The sequence below is a fragment of the Bufo bufo genome, chromosome 2 (genome assembly GCF_905171765.1).
Source record: "Bufo bufo chromosome 2, aBufBuf1.1, whole genome shotgun sequence".
NCBI lineage: Eukaryota > Metazoa > Chordata > Amphibia > Anura > Bufonidae > Bufo > Bufo bufo.
Window position 1 is genome coordinate 585,817,522 of NC_053390.1, and position 19,679 is coordinate 585,837,200.

The 19,679-nt window shown below is 41.3% G+C and overlaps 1 protein-coding gene across 3 annotated transcripts in view; it reads left to right on the forward strand.

Moving 5' to 3' along the window:
- The window catches only part of GSTCD (glutathione S-transferase C-terminal domain containing), a 173,362-nt gene that overhangs the window by 65,006 nt on the left and 88,677 nt on the right, over positions 1–19,679 (forward strand). For all 3 annotated transcript variants that reach the window (XM_040418246.1, XM_040418245.1, XM_040418247.1), the window contains one exon: positions 15,677–15,770. In XM_040418246.1, coding sequence (XP_040274180.1) covers positions 15,677–15,770 — 94 coding nt within the window. The remainder of the gene's footprint in view (positions 1–15,676; positions 15,771–19,679) is intronic.

The window sequence follows — 19,679 nt, forward strand, 5'->3', positions numbered from 1 at the left end:
GGGTAAGCACCTTTTACCGTACTTGGACATTGCACCCGTCCTGTTTTTCCATACTTCCTAGGGTGGTGCTGCCAGTGGTTTTTTTCCTTTATCTCTGTGATATTGGCTTAGCACACCTACCATTTTCATTATTGTGTTTTGCACTACCTTTTTTGTTGGTTTTGCACACCAACATGTCGCAATTGGATACACCCGGTGGTTGAGTCTTCACACAGGAGGATGCGGAGCGTATTATCGGTGGCATAGAGGGAGATACTGCCTTCCTCACGACTCCATCTTTGAAAGAATATAAAAGAAAATATGAAAACCTATCCAGACGGATATTGTCTTTAAAATTGCATATGACCACTCTTGGGCATTATTACAAGGAACAGCGGATCCCCAGAGGGATGCGATCCCACTTGCGCCCCAATCTGTTTTCTCACAGTGACTTTTTTTGTAAAAGGTTTGAGGCCTTATCAAACAAATACTCTATGGATTTTATTTTGTTAAATATTGAATTTTTGCAACCGGAAGTAGCCACATTGACCAGTGATATGGCACAAATTGATCAACAGCTTCACATATGTATGACGGAGGAGCAGTACTCAGAGTTCAGTGAGATGTTGAAGGGGCAGCTACAGCAGCTGCAGACTGAACTGGAGGATGGAAAGAGGATAAAATGGGCCCGAGATATCGAGGACTACAAAAAAGGTGACATTTATAGTTGGCAACCCGGTAATCCTTCATATAACATAAGGGATAACAAAAAAACAAGAAAAAACACCCAAGTGCACAAAGGAGAACCGGAGGTTTTTTTAGGGAACAAAGTGGAGTCCAGTGCAGCAAGAGGAAGCGAACCAGGAGAGGCGGTCGTAGATACAGACGACACCACCAGAACACGCAACATGAAAACCAGGACCCAAATACAAAAAAAGAGGAAATAGCGGTTATCAACCTTTCCTCCAAAGCATTGACCCCAGCGCAGTTAACCGTTTTGGCTAAAGGACTATCATTTTGCCCCAATGCTCAGGTAAATTGGCTGGATGTTGAATCTGATCTCAGTAATTTTTTTCGCTCCATTAGGTTGAAGGCATGGTTCCAAGGAAAAAGTGGGGAGCAGGTAGCAAGAAGTAGTGAGTTTTCATGTAAAATGTTTAACTTGTCCAACAAGAGCTATTTTAATCCGGTGGTAAATGAGCCAGCCATTGATGCATACATCTCGGCTGTTAAGAATGAGATTGGTGCCCTGAAGGCCCTCCCTTGTGTGGAGGATTTCAGGTATCCCAACCTCACTGCAGCCGAGGTGTATGCATTGGTTGAGTTAAAAAAGGATAATGACCTAACGATAAAACCCGCCGATAAAGGCGGTGCCGTTGTAGTGATGGATACCATCAAATACATCAAAGAGATTACAAGACAATTAAATGACGTACAAGTATATAATGTATTATCACATGACCCCAAATTTAACATTATACGTACTATTGATCAATGTGTGACTAGGGCTGTACAAGCAGGTATTATAGATGAGGGGCTCAAGGAATATTTGGTTGTTTCTCACCCCATTACCCCAGTAATTTATGTGTTGCCGAAGGTGCATAAGACAATGGTGGACCCACCAGGGCGCCCCATTGTCTCCGGCACCGATTCAGTATTTTGTCACATATCCATTTTTTTGGACAAGGTGCTACGAGGTTTCTCTACAGGGGGATTATCTTACATCAAAGATACGTCAGATTTCTTGACAAAATTGAGCAAGGTTAATCTTGAAGATGTGGGTAGGATCACACTGGTTTCGTTTGATGTCATATCCTTGTATACCTCTATTGACCACAAGAGGGGTATAGCTGCGGTACAAAGGATGTTGGATATATCATCAATGACACCGGAGGCTTGCGCCTTTGTTGTCTCGCTTCTTACTATTGTATTAGAATGCAACTATTTTCTTTTCCAGGACACATATTATGTCCAGAAACGTGGCGTGGCGATGGGGTCCAACGTGGCCCCAACGTACGCCAATATTTTTATGCGAAGATTTGAGGAGGATGTCGTCTATGTGTCCCACCATGCCCAATATATCTTGGGGTGGTGGCGATACATAGACGACATCTTCCTCATCTGGACAGGAACCGAACAACAGTTGTTGGATTTCCATGAGTACCTTAATGGTGCAGAGAGTGAGCTACAGTTCACGGTGACTTACTCTGATACCTCAGTTCAGTTCCTTGACACTAATGTCGTGGTCACGAATGGAGTGTTATCCACATCATTATACACTAAACCCACTGACAGGAACATGATGCTGAGGTACGAAAGTTGTCATCCACGCAGTATGGTAAAGCATTTGCCATACTCGCAATTTCTAAGAGCCAGGCGAATAGTAGCAGATAATGAAGCCCTAGAAAATACGGTTGACAGCATGGTTGTCAAATTTAAACAACGGGGGTACCCGGAGAAACTGCTTATACAGCAGAGACAAAAAGCGCTGGCTGTGGATAGGGATTCCCTATTGCAGGGTAAGGATAATAGGAAGATACAGAAAAGGATTACGTTTGTATCCACCTATTCAGAATACAGCGGCGCTATTAATAAAATCCTGAAAAGACACTGGCCAATACTTGGTAGTTGCTTAAAAACAGTACCAGAATTTGGAACATCTCCCTTATGTGCCTACCGTAGGTGCAAAAACATAAGAGACCAACTGGTGAGAGCGGACGTGGGACCTGGATCTGTGGTCAGGCAGACCAAGTTGGCACCATCGGGCACGGGTTGTTTCCCGTGCGTACATTGTGTTAACTGTAGCCTGATCTGTAGATCTAGGACTTTCACACATCCTGAAACGGGACAAATATACCCCATCAAGTTTCACTTAACGTGTGACTCTGCATTTGTGGTCTATGTCCTATCCTGTCCATGCCAACTCCTATATGTAGGCGAAACATCCACAGATTTTAAAACTAGGCTCAATAATCACCGTTACACAATCAGAAAGGGACGCAAAGATCTGCCAGTGCCCAGACATTTTGGGTTACTGGGACATAAAGAAAAAGATCTTAGATGTTGGATCCTGGATCAAGTTCCAATGCCACGGAGGGGTGGAGATCGGGTATCTCTACTCAAAAAAAGAGAAATGCATTGGATTCAGACATTACAAAGTTTGCATCCTAAAGGTTTAAACATAGATTATAGATATGGTGGAGGATTGTGAGGAGGTCATTTTGCCCCTGTGTTTCATTGATGTGGGTTCCAAAATACCTTCTGCGGTTGACAGATTCATTGGTTTAAAAAAGAATAAGAAAAAATGTAAACACATAATTATGAGTAATTAATTGATTTTAATGTAATGGGTAACTTTACTATTTTATGATATTGACACTTTTCATATTATTTTCCTAGATACACTTGCACAGAAGGCACCTTAGAAAACTGATGAACCTGATTGGTGGATGATGAGCCCACGAAAAAATAACTATGCTGAGACAGATATAGTTTTTTCTTTTGGTTTCCAAGCGTATGTCCCGCCAAGATTTTTAAAAAAATTGGGAATGAGCAATTTATATTTTCCTGTAGTAGATATATACTGCCGCTTGTCCCAAATCGTTCAGTTATATGAGGAGTACCCTCACAGTTGTATGCTTCAGCAGGATAAGATCCTACAATACTGACGACACTGACGTGCCGCTGGTATTGGGGTGACTAGTGGAATAGAGTATACCATTTTGGAAAAGATGGTCACTCATCCACCCTGCGTTATTGTGGGATTCAACCACAACAACTGAATATGGAGAACGAGGAGGGTAGCAAGCGACAGATCTTACGATTATCTTTCTTCTGCTCGGATTCCCTTATTTAATATGGCGGCAAACAAGCTTGCTGCACCTATTGCGCATGCGCCGCGATGTGGAGGCATCATTGGGAGAAGGCGGTGACATGCCATTGTGTGCGCCACTGACGTCATCAGTAGGCGGCACTGTTATGCATCGGTCTTCCGGGATGATGTGTATGGATTGGGACATGCGCACTGGTCTCCTGAGAACGCGCGGAACAGCGCTATTGTATATGTGGGCGACAGCATTACCCCAGGTAGTAAATCATCAGTCTTCCCTATTTGCACATGTGCACTATTATGGTTGATGCACGAATGATATATTGATGAGCTACAGATGTAATCAATTATATGTCTTATGGTATTTTGACATGTAATCTACTGTATCTTGGAAATCTCTTGTATGTAATGCACTAGTCACTTTAATAATCATGACCATTATGCGGTCTTTGCACATATTTGTATATTGTATGTATGTATTATTTTTAATGCATCAATTATGTTGTTTGATTGTATGTATTTGACACACCTTTATATACCTGCTACAGTATTTACTGTTCACCAATGCTTGAGAAAGGCTCATGCTTGAGCCGAAACGTCGCTTTTGCCACCAAATGGGTGAATAAACACATTTTCTGAAGAGTTGCTTGGAGTGCAGTCCGATTTTTGTTTTCTATATATATATATATATATATATATATATATATATATATACTGTATATACAGTAACACACAGTACTATTCAATCATTTTAGGCAGATGTGGCAAAAATGCTGCAAAGTAAGAATGGTTTCACAAATAGAAGTGTTGTTTAGTTTATTTTTATAATTTAACAAAATGCAAAGTGAATAAACAAAAGAGAAATGTAAATCCAATCAGTATTTGGTGTGACCACCGTACAGAGGTCAGACACAGGTCAGGCAGTGGAGAATCACAATCCAGGAAACGGGCAGAGTTGGTACACAGGCAGCACACATATAATTTATTCAGTGTGGCCCCATTCAGCAGCCCTGCACTCAGCCTCTTTCCCGGCACCAACAGTTGTTCTTGGAGGTTCCGATTCTCTGCTAGGGAGTGCGGGAGGACTTCCCCCTCAACCAGCGCTTCGTCCTGTGGAGGCCTCCTCTCAGGGGGACCTTTGTTCTCTTTTACACCTCTGCGGACTTCAGCCTCACTGCGGCCGTGTTTTGGGCCGGGCAGGCAACTTTAATTCAGGCTCTGGCACAGGCTTGGCCAGACTTCCTGCTACTGTGTGGGCCTCAAATCCACCTGCAGCACAAAGGCTTTCCTTCTATCCTCTCGTATCTCAGAAGGACACCATTCTCCTCAACTGCTTCTCTTGTCCTTCAGCTCCCGCAGCATCTGACCTTCAGAACTGCTTCTTTAGGATACTGAAAGTATTTTTGTTTTTGCGTTTTCATTTTTCTTCCCTATCTTCCTTGAGCCATAACTTTTTTTTTATTTCTGTTCACATAGCTTATTTTTTGCGGGACAAGTTGTACTTTCTAATGCCACCATTAATTATGGCATACAATGTAGTGGGAAAAAAATGCAAATCCTTTTTGTATTTTTTATGGGTTTTGTTCCCATGGCGTTCCGTTTATGGCAAAACTGACCCACGCCCTTCATTCTCTGGGTCAGTACGATTACATATGTATGTATGATACCCCATATGTATAGTTTTTTTTGTGTCTAAATAGTGTAAAAATATATTTAAACTTTGAAAGAAAAAAAATTGACATCATCATATTCTGACCCCCATAACTTTTTTATTGCAGGACAATCTGTAGGTTTTATTGATACCATTTTGGAGTGTGTTTGACTTTTTGATCACATTTTATTTAAAAAAATTCTAAGAGAAGCAATGAAAAAATTTGACCCTTTTTTCCATTACGCCATTCGCCGTATAGGAAAAATATTTTTATATTTTAATAGTACGGTCATTTTCGATTGCTATGATACCCATGCTGTTTATATTTTATGGTATTAATTTTTTTATTATACAGAAAAGGGGCTGATTTAAACTTTGATATTTTTTGTAAGTTTTTGAACTTTTTTGTAATGGGTTTGAAGCATACAAAATGCTTTTTTTATTTTTTCATTTTGAACAATCAGATTTTTTAAATGCATTTATTACTGACTATGGCTCATTTCTTATGTTGGCCTGCCACCTGGTGGCCAAAATAAGAATTGCAGCATGAATGCCCTCAGCCTGTTGAGCGCGTTTAAATGAATTACCGGCATCCTCATTGGCCACAGAGGATGCCGGTAACAAGCCTGGAAGCTCGAGTTCCGGGTTTTCGACACTTTAGATGACGTAATCTCACTTGATCACGGCATTTAAAGGTTTTAATTACCACAATCAGCATTATTGCCGGTCACGGTAATTAGCCGCAGGTCTCTGGTGTTTGAAACAGCAGAGACCTGCCGGCTATGACGCCCGCTGCACGTGTTATGTGTCACGGTGGGGAGTGGGGTAAACCCCCACCGTGCGGTGTCAAAGGGTAAAAGGGGATCAGCCTGGCCAAAAGGAGTGATAAGGGAGCAGAACCAAACAACGAAACAGACCAATAACCCCATAAGAATGAGAGAACACACATCAAATAACATAAAATATGACACAAGGCACAAAGGTAAAGGAGGGTGGGACGCCCCATGTAATGGGATATTGATACTTTGGAGAGAGTTCAGAGAAGAGCTACTAAACTGGTACATGGATTGCAGGATAAAACTTACAGGAAAGATTATATGACCTTAACATGTATAGCTTGGAAGAAAGACGAGACAGAGGGGATATGATAGAAACTTTTAAATACATAAAGGGAATGAACAAGGTAAAAGAGGAGAGAATATTTAAAAGAAGAAAAACTGCTACAAGAGGACATAGTTTTAAATTAGAGGGGCAAAGGTTTAAAAGTAATATCAGGAAGTATTACTTTACTGAGAGAGTAGTGGATGCATGGAATAGTCTTCCTGCAGAAGTGGTAGCTGCAAATACAGTGAAGGGGTTTAAGCATGCATGGGATAGGCATAAGGCCATCCTTCATATAAGATAGGGCCAGGGACTATCCATAGTATTCAGTATATTGGGCAGACTAGATGGGCCAAATGGTTCTTATCTGCCGACACATTCTATGGATCCTGAACAACCATCCTCACATATACCCAACTAACAAGGAAAGCGGTCACTACCCTGGGTATAAAGCCACATACATTTGGGAAAGCTGTAAGTTCACCCAAAGTAACATATAAACGTATGTATGCTGCATGCAAGTATGAAGTGAATATGATCACACAAAGCAGACTTGCCCACCCCGGGTGACATAGATGGCCGCCTGGAAAATGCAGACAGCCAAATGTGAGGTGGATAGAGGCAAGGCAAGAGTGCTATGTGTAAGCAGTGACACTAAGGTAACAAACTAGCCAAGCATGAAAACAAAACCTAAATTACCCATGGTATGCTGGAACCCAGAGTCGGTGACCAAGGCTGCACCTCGATGTACGTTTCGCCTGGAAAGGGTTAAAGTTGTTCAAGTGGCTCCGTGGCTCCGTCTCTTCAACATTCTTGGGGGGTACAAATGCAGACCAGGTAAGATTTGTCCTAGCTGGTTTCCCCCCTTCCTACAGGGACAGGCCTTAACCCTTTTACAGCCATGTCAGAACCTCTCTCATTTTGCAAACTCCTCTCGTCACACAACATTTCAGTGTGGTCAGTTGTAACCCCTCTGTGCATCTTGTCTCCATCCTTCTGCAGTCTGCGACCCATCCCAAGTGGCCCATGCGACTCATCTTAAAGTTGACCCTGACTGGGTGCACTCCCGTTCAAGGATAAGGCAGGATGCCTCACTTACTAACAAAGTAATTGTGGAGATGCTGAGCCACATATCCCTCTTGCAATCCGGGACTCTTTCGGATTCAGAGGCCCCTTGCTCCAGGTCTCAACAGGGGCATCTATTGCATTTCTTTTGTGAGGTCTGGCTTACCCACATTGAAGGTGCGAGAGCGACAAACTGGAATACAAATGGATACATAGTGGAATTCTTTTCGGGCCTCCCCCTCACTTTTTTCCGGATGGCCACTCTAGCCTCTCCAGCCAAGGCCTAAGCATTATTTTAGCCATCTGTGTTCTGCTCGCTCAGCTAGTGATTGTACCAGTTCTCCGTTGTGAAAGATATCTTATCTCTTACATTGCGGAAGGATCTTCTCTACCACGTGGCTTTATTTCACCCAAATTTACCTTCACTGTGCTTAACGGCATGGCTGTTGAGGCCACTGTTCTCAGAGCCAGGGGATTCTCAAAGCCTGTCATCAAAACTATAATCAAGGCTAGGAAGACAACATCCTCTCATATCTACCATAGGACTTGGTAGTTCTTTTTCTCTGGTTCAGTTTTGACTTTCACCCATGCAGTTCTCCCTACCTTCCATTCTCTCTTTCCTTCAGATGAGGTTGGATCTGGGCCTTGGCCTTCTCTTCCAAGGGGCAGGTTTCTATGCCATCTATCTTTTTTCAGCGCCTACTCGCCACCAATTTAGCAATTTACTTCAAGGTGTGGCCCATGTGGTACCTCTTTACTTTTCTCCCCTTCCACCTTCGGACTTCAACCTTGTCCTGGAAGTAATCCAGCAATCCCAATTTAAACCATGTTTGGAGATAAATTTCCTTACTGTTTGTTCTCTTAAAGGGAGCCTTTCCGGTCGTTGTCACAACTATTCATAGAATTTTGAAATTGAGTTTTTCATAGAGTTTTGCAATTGGCAACTCTGTCTTGTAAGTTTCTTGATTCTACATTAGGACAAGTTTATCCTCTAACAAAGTTTGTGTCGGCCTTTCATTTTTGCAAGGATATTGTGTTGCCTTTATTTTGTCCGGCTCCAACTCAGGCTAAGGAATGGGCCCTCCATACTCTTGATGTGGTGCAGGCAATCTGCATTTATCTGTCTATCACATCCTCGTTTCCGAGATCGTTCAGCTGTCAGCTTCTGTAGAATTTACTCCTCAGATCCGTCCTTCTCCATATTCAGATATTGGTGTCCACACTGTCTTCAAATGTAATTGGATGGAGCTGAGGTTAGAAATAACATATGATCTAGTCCAAACTGTCCAGTTAAAGGAATTTATTTTAAAAGGCTTATCACATGATTAATGTATAAACTAAAATTTTATATATAGTATGTGACAAGCTCTTTCTAACAAAGCTAGAACTAGACCTTTACCTCATGTGGATCCAGAGATTTCCCCATTCATTGCTCCAATTGCTCTGCTAGATTTATATCAAGCTGGCAGCTCAGCGGGTGTGTTTTTCCTCTTTAGCTCTCTCTCTATCACTCCTCAGGAGGCAGTTGAAGTCTGAAACTGAGCATGTGCAGCCTTCTAGTACAAAGAAAAAAGCAAACAGCAGGTGGCGCTATACAGATACATTTTATTGAATAAGTCAGTAGCTATACAAAATGTTTAATTAAAGGCAGTTACAAAGGTTTTCAGATCCAGGTGCTGTTTTGAAAACAGGATATTTTTTGTGGGACAACCCCTTTGAATTATGAACATCTCTCAAATATTTTAATAAAAAAAATACTTGAGCCTATCCATTATAAATAAATGTTAGGTACTTGGCAAATATTTTGATCAAAATAAATAAGCCCATCCACGCCAGCAAGATCACCCCTAATAGATGGCAAGAATAGTGCAGATTTGCAATCAAAAATTTGGAACTCAAGTGTTGTTAAAGGGATTCTGTCACTTCGTTTTCGGCTATAGAGCTGCGGACATGCACGGCTAGATTGTCGCTAGCATGTCCGCAATATACCGGTCCTATAGGGCTGTGTCCTTTTATTTTGTTTAAAAAATGATTTTTGAGATATGTAAATGAGCCTGGTAAGGAGCCCAAGGGGCTGTACTAACCTTCTTGGAGCCCAGCCACGCCCCCTGTGAAGGAGCCCAGCACCGCCTATGTCCTCCGAATCTCCTCCTTGCTCACAGTTAGATCGCCGTAATCTCGCGATGCGCAGTTCCTTCCCTGAGGCTGATGCCAGCACAGGGAAGGAACACTATACCGGCACTGCGCATGCGCGAGCTCACGCATCGCAAGATTACGGCAATCTAACTGTGATGAAAGGAGGAGATTCGAAGGACATAGGCGGTGCTGGGCTCCTTCACAGGGGGGCGTAGCTGGGCTCCAAGAAGGTTAGTACAGCCCCTTGGGCTCCTTACCAGACCTATAGGACCGGTATATTGCGGACATGCTAGCGGCGATCTAGCCGTGCATGTCCACAGCTCTATAACCGAAAACGAGGTGACAGAATCCCTTTAAGCATTTGGGTTCATTCTGATTTGTCAAATTGTGTGTAGTTTGCTAATACAGTAAGGCCTCGCGCACAGGACCTTATGTATTTTGCGGTTCTCAAACCACGGATCTGCAAAATATGGATACCGGATGTGTGCATGCTTAATTTTTCTAATAGAACTGCCTATTCTTGTCCACAAAACTGACAACAATTGGAAATGTTGTATAATATGCAGAATGGCTCCACAGATACGGACCCGTATAAATGAATGGGTCCGCGTGTAATCTGCAAAAACATAGATTGAACACAGACCCAAAATAAGGTTGTGTTCATGAAGCCTAAATTTCAGCATGGTGGCACCCTTGAGAGTAGACACAAGCAGTCTTCACCACTTAGTACAACTATCAAACCCCTTGATTGCGGAAGTTAAAGGTGCTGATTGCTACTACCACCCACTGACTACCTGCCGCTGTGTCAGTACTTGCAGTGGTTAGTGAGGGGGGTGAAAGTGTGGGAGCCCTGGGGGTAGCTACACTTCTTTTTTACATCTAAATCTTACATGGAAAGCGGCACATCCATTAGGATGTGAAAAAGCAGCGCAGTGACAGGAAGTGGTTAATTTTAAATGTGAATTCAAAATCGATCCAAAAAGTAAAACCATTGTTGTTGGATTGTGGAGATGGAGTTTTGATTTGAATATTTTTTTTACCAGTGATCTCTGAAGCGTGTATATTCAGAACTCAGAAGTCGTGTTTCCTTGCTTTGCTAAATAATTGAAGCAATGTGCTGCCTGCATACCATGCTCTCTACTGATGTACCTTTTGGCTGAAACTTGAAAGCCAGCAAAGTAAATATTATATCAGAAAAGATAAATGTTAATATTAGAGAAATTGGCTGTGTAATGGGGATCTGATGATACAGTGGTATATGCCATACTGCCATAACCCTGGATAAGAATTGTGAAAACATTCTCATTTTTTTAAATATAGTTACACTTTGATAATTACATTTGGTACGCCTTTCTTGTTCTTGCGCCATAGCGTTAGATATTAAAATTGCTAAATTATACTACAGTAATACATCTGAATTCTATGGGTTCCATCGAGTGGTGGCTGCAGACATCCAGAATTTTACCGTTTATTGTATGATGGGAAGGAGCGTTAGTGCTTTGTAACAGAATTTGACATGGTTGCTGTCATCTCAATGAATTTAAGATGAAAAGCAGTCGGCACTCGACTTTTTAACTTAGTCCGCACGAGGAGGAGAACTTCCAGAGCGTTGTGTAATAAATCTCAGCGGACGTTATCTCTTTTATCAGTATGCTTGCTTTTATTCCATAGATTCACGGATAATAATATAAGGACGCGTTGCGGCCCGTCCAGCCTTCATCAGCTCAACGTATCATACATTCTTACACACTTTTATATCAGGGTTAATTAAACACGTGGAGTGACGTCAGACGCCACAGGCGGTGCCTAAATACATATCAATCTATAGAAACATGTCCAAACAAACGATAGATAAATAACTCAATTAAATAAATAAAACTAATATAACATAATAGCAAAATTGACGATACCACTCAAGGGATCAATCATCGCAGGTTCCCAGTCTGCAAGAAAGAGACATTCGTTTAGTTACATACATCGCAACATATCGCTGTTGTAAATGAACGATCTCATAGTCTCTATTCAATCCCCTGGGCTGTAATGTGCCCAGGGTATGAATCCAGTATGCTTCTCTGTGGAGTAACTGTCTTTTTATGTCACCCCCACTCCTCCGTCTTTTAATCTGTTCTATCACCTGAAATCGCAGGATCATGAGAATCATGAAAATGTGCTGGTATAGGAAATAACAAGTTGGCGGTCCGTATCGTCGATTTGTGTTTACAGATGCGATCTCTCACAGTTTGCATTGTTTCTCCCACGTAAATTAAGCCACATGGACATTTTATTAAATAAACAACATTGGTGGAATCGCACGGGAAGTATCCCTGAACTCGGAAGGCCCCACCAGTATGTGGGTGATAGAAAGATTTCCCTTTAATAATATGCGAACATTGCGCACAATGTAAACAAGGATTTGTGCCAGTCTTCTGAGTCGTCGAATACCTCTCCTAGGGACAATATCTACGAGTACCTGCTGGTCACGATAGGTCTTACTGCTTTTATTACAAATCAATGGAGGGCTATTCAATTCCACATCTTGTGGATAGGATCTCCCAAGCAATTGCCAATGTTTAAGGACAATGTCACCAAACCGCTTATTGAAAGGGGTGAAACCTATGTGAGAAACCATTCCTAGGATTTTTCTCTTTTGTCTTATCCCTTATGGGGGTATTTACTGCCTCCTTGAGGATTTTTTCAGGCTGTGTATTTGAGACATCATAGCAACCGTTTTCCATCCACTTTCTCAGGGAAAACTGACAATTAGAACTGAATGCATAAAAAGTTGGAGCCTATGTCTCTTTCTTAAATCATTTTTTCAAATTGTTAATTAGAGATGAAGTCTACAGAGGAGAAAACTGGGGATAAATGCAGGATACGAGTCAGATAGTGTCCAAATATAGTGTTATTCCTCATGTGCATACACGACTGCTTTTGATCTTGTATATCAATGCATTAATTCCTATTATTGTAACAGTTACAGGCTTAGGATAAACCTGTGGCACTGCCTAATAGGCATATAGGCCTTTCTTAGGCTACCATTTATAGGGAGGATGGGCAATGGTGACAGAGGGTGCTTACTGCTATTGAGCTTGGCATCTAGGGGGTTAATTAGCTGGGATCTGTGTTATTGCCTATCCAGAGAGTTGTTTCGGGTACTGAACCGATTCTGCACAGGCTGCACTGATGCACTGGACCAAATAATTGTCATTATTTAAAAAAATATATCATTAGACACAAAAGAAGCACTCCCACAAAATTTTTTGTCCTCTGACCTGTTAGAAAGGTACATGTAACTGTAGTGATGGTTATCTTCTTACCATTGACTGTATGTTGTGAGTTAAAACCTCCCTTCTGAAACTTAGCTGTGTTGTGTGACCAACACTCTTCCTCTCCAACTAAGGGTACTTTCACACTTGCGTTAAAGTTTTCCGGTATTGAGTTCCGTCCTAGGGGCTCAATACCGGAAAGAAAAACGCTTAAGTTTTATCCTAATGCATTCTGAATGGAGAGCAATCCGTTCAGGATGTCTTCAGTTCAGTCACTCTTACGGTATTTGGCCGGAGAAAATACCGGAGCATGCTGCGGTATTTTCTCCGCCCAAAATTCCAGAACACTTGCCAAAATGCCGGCATTATTTTCCATTGAAATGCATTAATCCCGGATCCGGCACTAAGTGTTCCGGTCTTCGCATGCACAGACCTTAAAAATGCAAAAATAAATAGTAGATAACCCACAAATACAGTCACTGGTAAGAAAATTACATTCACTGCAGTTTACATCATGTACCTTTCTAACAGGTCAGAGAATTAAAAAAATTAATCAAACGGATTCCCTGTATTTAAATAAGACTTTCTCTAAAATACAGCTGATGAAACCATGGAACCTTTCTAATAATACAATGCATTTGGAAACTTCACACTAAGTTATGTTGCATCCTTGTGTTAAATAAAAAACAATAACATTTTCCCTAACAATCTGTACCCAATACCCCATAATGAGAAAGTGAAAATTGAATTTTAGAAATGTTTGCAAATTTATTAAAAACTGTCATTTTTCATGGACATAGGTATTCAGACCCTTTGCTATGGCACTTGAAATTTATATTTCTCCATCATCTTTGAGATGTTTCTATACTTTTATTGGAGTCCACATGTGGTAAATTCAGTTGATTGGACATGATTTGGAAAGATACACCCAATCTGTATAAGGTCTCACAGCTGACAGTGCATATCAGACCAAAAACCAAGAACTGCCTGTAGATATCATACACAGGATTATGTGGAGGCACAGATCTGGAGAAGGATAGAAAAACTTTTCTGCTGCACTGAAACTTGAAAAGAACACAGTGGCCTCCATAGTTCTTAAATTGAAGACGTTTGGAACAACCAGGACTCTTCCTAGAGCTGTCCCCACCACCACAGCTGAGTAATCAGGGGAGAAGGGCCTTGGTAAGAGAGGTGACCAAGAACCCAGTAGTCTCTCTGGCCGAGTTCCAAATATCCTGTGTGTAGATGGTAGAAACTTACAGAAGGTCAACCACCACTGCAGTACTCCAACAATCTGGGCTTTATTGCAGAGTGGCCAGAAAGAAGCCTCTCCTCAGAAAAGACACATGAAAGCCCGCAAGGAGTTTGCAAAAGAAATCACCTAAAGGACTCTCAGATTGTGAGAAACAAGATTCTCTGGTCTGATGAAGCCAAGATTGAACTTTTTGGCCTCAGTTCTAAGCATCATGTCTGGAGGAAACCAGGCACTGCTCATTACCTGCCCAGTACCACCCCTATAGTGAAGCATGGTGGTGGCAGCAGCATCATGCTGTGGGGGTGTTTTTCAGCGGCTGGGGCAGGGAAGCTGGTCAGGGTTGAGGGAAAGCTGAATGGAGCAAAGTACAGAGATATTCTTAATGAAACCCTGATCGAAGGTTTACCTTCCAACAACACAATTACTCTCAGCACACAGCCAAGACAGCACAAAAGCACAGCTTAGATAAGAGTAAGCTTAGTTAGTTTAGCGTGTAGCTTAGGGACAACTCTGTGAATGTCCTTGAAAGGCCCACCAAGATCCCTGACGTAAACCAATCAAACTTCTCTGGAGAGATCTGAAAATTGCGTCCACTGACAGTCCCCATCCAGCCTGACACAGTTTGAGAGGATCTGCAGAAAAGAATGGCAGAAAATCCCTAAATCCAGGTGTGCAAACCTTGTGGCATCATACTCTGGAGGCTGTAATCGCTAAAGGTCCTTCAACTAAGTACTGAGTAAAGGGTCTGAATACTTAAGTGTATGTCAATGCAATATTTTAGTTTTTCCTTTTCAATACATTTGCAAATATTTCTAACATTCAGTTTTCACTTTGTCACTTTGAATTTAATTTAATTTTTTAATTTAGCACATGCCGCAACTTATAGAAATGTGACACGGCTAAAGGGTCTGAAGACCTTTACGAATGTGTTGCAAGTGTTACAATGTAGGAATAGCGGCTAGTACTTGTAAACTCAGTGGGCTCTTGATATTCAGTCTCATGGGTTGGAACTTCATTGTATCTTATGACACTTTGAATCCAGCAGAATCTCTAGCATTGGTAAATGTGGATCTCCTGCAAGGACAAGACGGCTTTATTCTGATTAAAATGATTACTTGTATATTCCATTCTTTTTCAATGTTATTATCATTCTTACTACTGCTTCAATACTGTCACTATTAGACACTGAAAAGCATCTACAAGATGGAAACACAAGTAGGACTGTCCATATTTCATATTTCTATGTCTGTCAGATGTTAGATTAAAGAGGTTTAGTGCATAATCTAGAGCAGAATGAAGAATGTGTTGTATTAGTGATTAATATCTGTTTCCATCCCGTTATCGCACATAAGATGTTTTGTCATTTGTTATAATATTTAATCTTTATTCTACAGAACCATGGTGTTGAGGCAGTATTTTCTCCTCATCCGTGCCCATCCCAAAATATTGACTGGGGAAGTCTTCCCGCAGCAGTAAGCCCATCAGAAGGTCAGTGTGAATATTTCTTACTTGAATACATTGTAACTTGGTTTAAAAGGATTTCCCAGACATTTGCATTAAAAAAAAGTCTCCACCTGGTGTAAAATAATACCCATCTTAAAGGGGTTTTCTGGGATTACTATGATTCTTTAACAGGTATACTCATGCAATTGCTTAGCTCATTTTCAATTTGGACTCTCCTGACCGGTTTTCACCATGGAAACAAATCATTCTCGTTTAGTTACATCCTGTATGTAGCACTTCCTGTTACCGTACCCATCCAAACCCATGATGCACTTCTCCTTTCCCTGCCACAGCTCCGCCCCTAACGACATCCAGCTAGTTTACAGCTCCTCCCACTCAGCTTGTTACATTGGCAGTCCCCTGTCACTGCCACTGTTGCTGTTTTGACACGTCCGTGGAACAGAAATAGGAGCAATAAAGGGCAAATCAGTACATTACAAAATCAAAGCTACCTTCATAAATGATTATTTTAGAAGATGTTGCAGCCCAGAAAACCCCTTTAATGAGTATCTGCCACTCCTTTTGACTACTCAGCACAGTAGCTTACTGAGACCATAGCCCTATCTGAGCCGGGTCATCTACAGCTCGTGAGTGGCTGAGCAGTTTTTTTCCTATGTGTTACAAAATGAACAGAGCGCCCGGGCACTTAGTCATGGCCGGCAATGTAATTGCACTTATCATAAGTAGTTTTACTACTTCCGGCACAACCCTGAGAAATGCATATGGTCAAATGGAGAGAACACTGCTCACAACCAAGCGTTATCTGTGACGGAAACTGATATAGATGAATGAAAACGAAAAAGAAAAAATGTTCTCTGGGCACTGGGCACAAAAACGAATTTATTGCACGTGAATGATTGAAAACGGATAAGCAGAGGACAATGTGTTTTGGAAGTGGTCTGCCTCCTTCCTCAGGCCATTTTTTCTATTTTGCTTTCATACATTTACTATGCTTTGAAAGGGGCCAGAAGTAGAGACTGGTGGAACCGGAGTGGCAGGGGATCGGTAAGGTTTATTACTTTACACAATGCGGAGCCTTTTAAAAAAAATAAAACATAAAATTAATTGGCCACCGCAGTTTGCAACTTCTAACTTTCTGTAAATTTTTAGAAGTCTATTGTGAAATGTAGCTACATAATGTGCATAGAAAATTCATTATATGTACGGTAAGTTTTTTGTGTAACTCTCTACGGGTGCCAGGAATAATCAGCATTTGCCTTACAGTAAATCTTGATACTGTTTGTGGTTCATCTCACCTCCTAAAAGAACAAAGAAAAGCAAAACTAGCCATGTTACCATGATGCCCTCCTCTTTCGTGAGCTTCAGGTTGCAATACAAAAGTTAAGGCTCATTTAGACAAGTAGATAATCGTTCAGACAACTAACGACTCAAATGGCCTACCGACACATTGCCAATGATAATGACAATTACATGCAGGGAAGTGCGGTGTACAAATGTATTAATATTCCATCATATACTCTCCTAAACGATGATTGTTGACTGTGTTCAGACAGGTCTAGTCATCGTGCCGAACGGCTAAAGGTCACACAAAGCACATTTACATTACCGCAGTTCATTAACGACAAACGATAATTTACTTGTTCGCATCAACGATTTCACAAGCGCTGAATAAGCGTTTTTAGTAAAAATCTTTCAGTCACATTAACATTACATGATTATCGCCAACCATGAATCGCTAGTGGTCAGATCTAACCAACTATCTACTCATCTACATGAGCCTTTAGAGAAAAATGCATGGAACTAAAGTAAGGTGTCCTTGTATATTTTATTGTTGATGTTCATTTTAGTTCGCATTCCTCAGTGTAAACTGTCAGAGTAAAGTAGTTTCACACTAGTGCTAGACATCTCCGGCAAGTTGTTCCGGCACAGAGCAGCCTACCTGAGCTCTCTAGATCCGGCATTGTCGGACCCTACCTGATACCTGCCGGCCACATTAACTACAATGGGGACCGCTAGAGATCCGGACACAACCTGGCAAATATGCCAAGAATGGGCCGGACTAAAATCACTGCTAATGTGAAACTATTTCAAAGGCCAGATCAGGGTTTGTTTTGCAGGATATGATGGAGGGATAGATAGGTTTATATGATTTGGAGCAGGAATTCTGACTGCAAAGGAGAGTAAATCCTGACAGGACTCCTAGGAGACAATAGTAATAAAGGACCAGCACTCGCTGTTCGTAATCTTGCAAATGTTCTCTTTATTGCCACATATCTATATCTGCGACGCGTTTCGGCACAGACTGTGCCTTTTTCAAACAGTAAAGGAATCACGATACACGTGGATTTAAATAGCCCGCCTAACAACCAAGTGCTGACGTCATGTAGTCATGACAACCTAAACAAACAAAGTGAAAAGCTAAAATGAAAGCAAAAAACATCATAAGAAATATGAAGTCTCTCTAATTCCAAAGTAGAATTCTTCTTTGTAATATACATCACGTAGCTTTAATTACGCTGTTGAAAATAATAGTACAAAAATGAGGATAAACCATACTTAAAAAGGAGATCGTAAAAAAACGATTCAACTCATAATCGCGATTCAGACTCATCGGCTCCAAAGTTCGGAGTCGATGAATCCAAAAAGCCTCACGTTTTATCAATAATTTATGCCGATCACCACCACGACGTGGTTGTGCTACACTTTCAAAATTCTGAAAACGCAATAGCGCAATCGTATGTTTTTTTCATAAAAGTTATATGGGATAGGTAACAATAGATTTCTCTTCCTGATAGTAGATTTGTGCTTACAGAATCTATCTTTCATACGAGTGGACATACATATAATAATAAGCCACATGGGCATTTGAGAATATAAATGACAAATGTGCTGTCGCAAGTGAAAAAACCACGTATGGGTATTTGTTCTCCTGTATGTGGATGATGTATATATTTACCCTTTATTACACTGGAGCAGGCATGCTCAACCTGCGGCCCTCCAGCTGTTGCAAAACTACAACTCCCATTATTCCCTGACAGCCTAGAGGTCCTGGTGCAAAACTGTCCCTGATGTTAAAAAATTGTGAGGTCTACGAAATTTCCCTATTTTTCACTTTATAAGACACACCTAGGTTTTAGAGGAAAATCAGAAAAAATATTTTTCATCAGACCTCAGTTCAGACTCCCCAGTCTTTATCAGACCCCCAAAGTTTATTAAACCTCAAATTACACCCACCAATCAGACCTCCAATGTTTATTATCAGACTTCAGATCAGACACCCCAGTGGAACCTCCAATCTGTATCAGACCTCAGATCAGAACCCCCCCAGTCAGACGCCTCCTGCATACTAATGAGTGCTTTCATAATGGAAGTAGTATTCACTTCATAAGATGCACTGCTATTTCCCTCCCCCTTTTTGGGGGGGAAAAAGTGTCTCATAAAGCGAAAAACATTGTAATTTATTTATGACTCATCTTCCATGTACAGTACGTAAATGTAGCATTCCCACTGTTCCCATTAAATGGGTTGTCCCAACTCGTCATTTCCATGGCAAGGTGAGACTGAGTGCTGACCCAATGAGGCCAGCGTTCCGTTGTTTCCATAGCTCCCATTGTAGTGAATAAGATGTATGCAAAATGCATAGCACAGCAAGCTAGGCTGTTTTTATAACACTAGAGTTACAGAACTAGCATAGCTTTTTCTACTTTGCTATTTACATAGCTTCTGTTTGTTGCAATTGAAGTTACAGAAACACGTCAGCCCAGTCGGCAGTTTCCGTAAGCCCAGCCAGCTGGGTGCTTAGTCCCATCTCACCATGAAAACAGTGAGATGAGACAACCCCTTTAAATTCTTCCAGGAACATTTTAAGGAACTCCCGAATGCCTTCCCAAAAAAGGAGACAGTTGTCAATATAACATCCCCAGTACTTAAGTT